This window comes from Penaeus monodon, chromosome 32 (assembly GCF_015228065.2).
Source record: "Penaeus monodon isolate SGIC_2016 chromosome 32, NSTDA_Pmon_1, whole genome shotgun sequence".
NCBI classification, from domain to species: Eukaryota; Metazoa; Arthropoda; class Malacostraca; order Decapoda; family Penaeidae; genus Penaeus; species Penaeus monodon.
The window spans coordinates 15,740,165-15,741,258 of NC_051417.1; the positions used below are offsets into that span (position 1 = coordinate 15,740,165).

Below are 1,094 nucleotides of genomic sequence, written 5' to 3' on the forward strand. Positions count from 1 at the left end.
GCCTGCCACCCTGTTTTCTCCCCTTCCCCTTTCTCTCGTTCTAGTAACCATTAAGCTGTCCATATTTTGGCGAGACGACCATGCAAATCTATCCAGGTCATCTCTCGGTTCACTGTCTGGGTGGAGGACGCTCGCTCAGCCACAGGTAGCCTATTCTGTTATATTTCCAAGAGGAGGATGGCCTCACCACTCTCCTGATAATGAAAGGCGAGATATTCAATGTTTGCTTAGAGGGGATTCACTGTGAAATTTTTGAGAATGCTGCGGTGTTACATTGCGAAATTCGACTGAGTACTGAACATATCTTGCAAAAATGTTCTTGATTCTACCTATATTTAGGATACAGCTGTAGTCACGCAAGTGATCTTTCTCCCTCTTTTTTCTCTCTTTCGTTTTCCTTCATTCATGAAACATATCACCCAGTAACACCCAGTGCAATATATGATTCCAGTTAACTAACCGATTAGGAATTATCACATTGGATTCAGTAATTAAGTCTAAACATTTCACTTATATAAAGAATAAGCAAATCAGACTAGAAATAATACGAATGACTGATTAGCCAAAGGCTCTCCTTTGCATGAGCGCCGACCGAAAGAAGTTCAGTGGTCGCCTCCGGGCAACGAGAAGCCCCACTTCCGCTTGCTTTGGTGTCCCTGTCCTTCGCCCTGTCCTCCCTCCCTTCCCAACACGGATGAGGATTGAAGAAAAAAATAAGGAAGTTAATATGTGATATAAGATATGGAAAGAATATACATTTCATTTACTGAACTAAAAAACAAACAAAACAGAGGCCGTATCCGAAGGAGCTTACATGGACGTCTTGGGCGTTCTTGCATGAAGCGTCCTCTCCCTCCCTCCTTTCCGAATAGGAACTAGTCTCGGTCTTTCAAAGAGACATGCATGAAACGTTTTGAAAGGAAAACAGAAGATACTTCAGGAGCAAATAAAATATTAAAAGAACATTATTCTCATTTATTCAGCGAAAGAGTGATTTGATAAATAATAGAAATGTAGAGGACACATGAGTAAAATTTTCTGCCTTGCATATCGTCGGTCGAGGAAGTTCAGTGGCCGTACCCAGAGGAGGAGGA

At 42.0% G+C, this 1,094-nt stretch overlaps 1 protein-coding gene across 1 annotated transcript in view; it reads right to left on the minus strand.

Annotated features, from left to right (window-relative positions):
- Positions 1-216: 216 nt before the first annotated feature.
- Positions 217-1,094, minus strand: part of LOC119593564 (glycine, alanine and asparagine-rich protein-like) — a gene marked incomplete at its 5' end in the record, with an annotated part of 1,451 nt that continues 573 nt past the window's right edge. Inside the window, 1 exon segment of the mRNA XM_037942521.1 lies at positions 217-261. Within this exon segment, the coding sequence (XP_037798449.1) occupies positions 217-261 (45 nt within the window).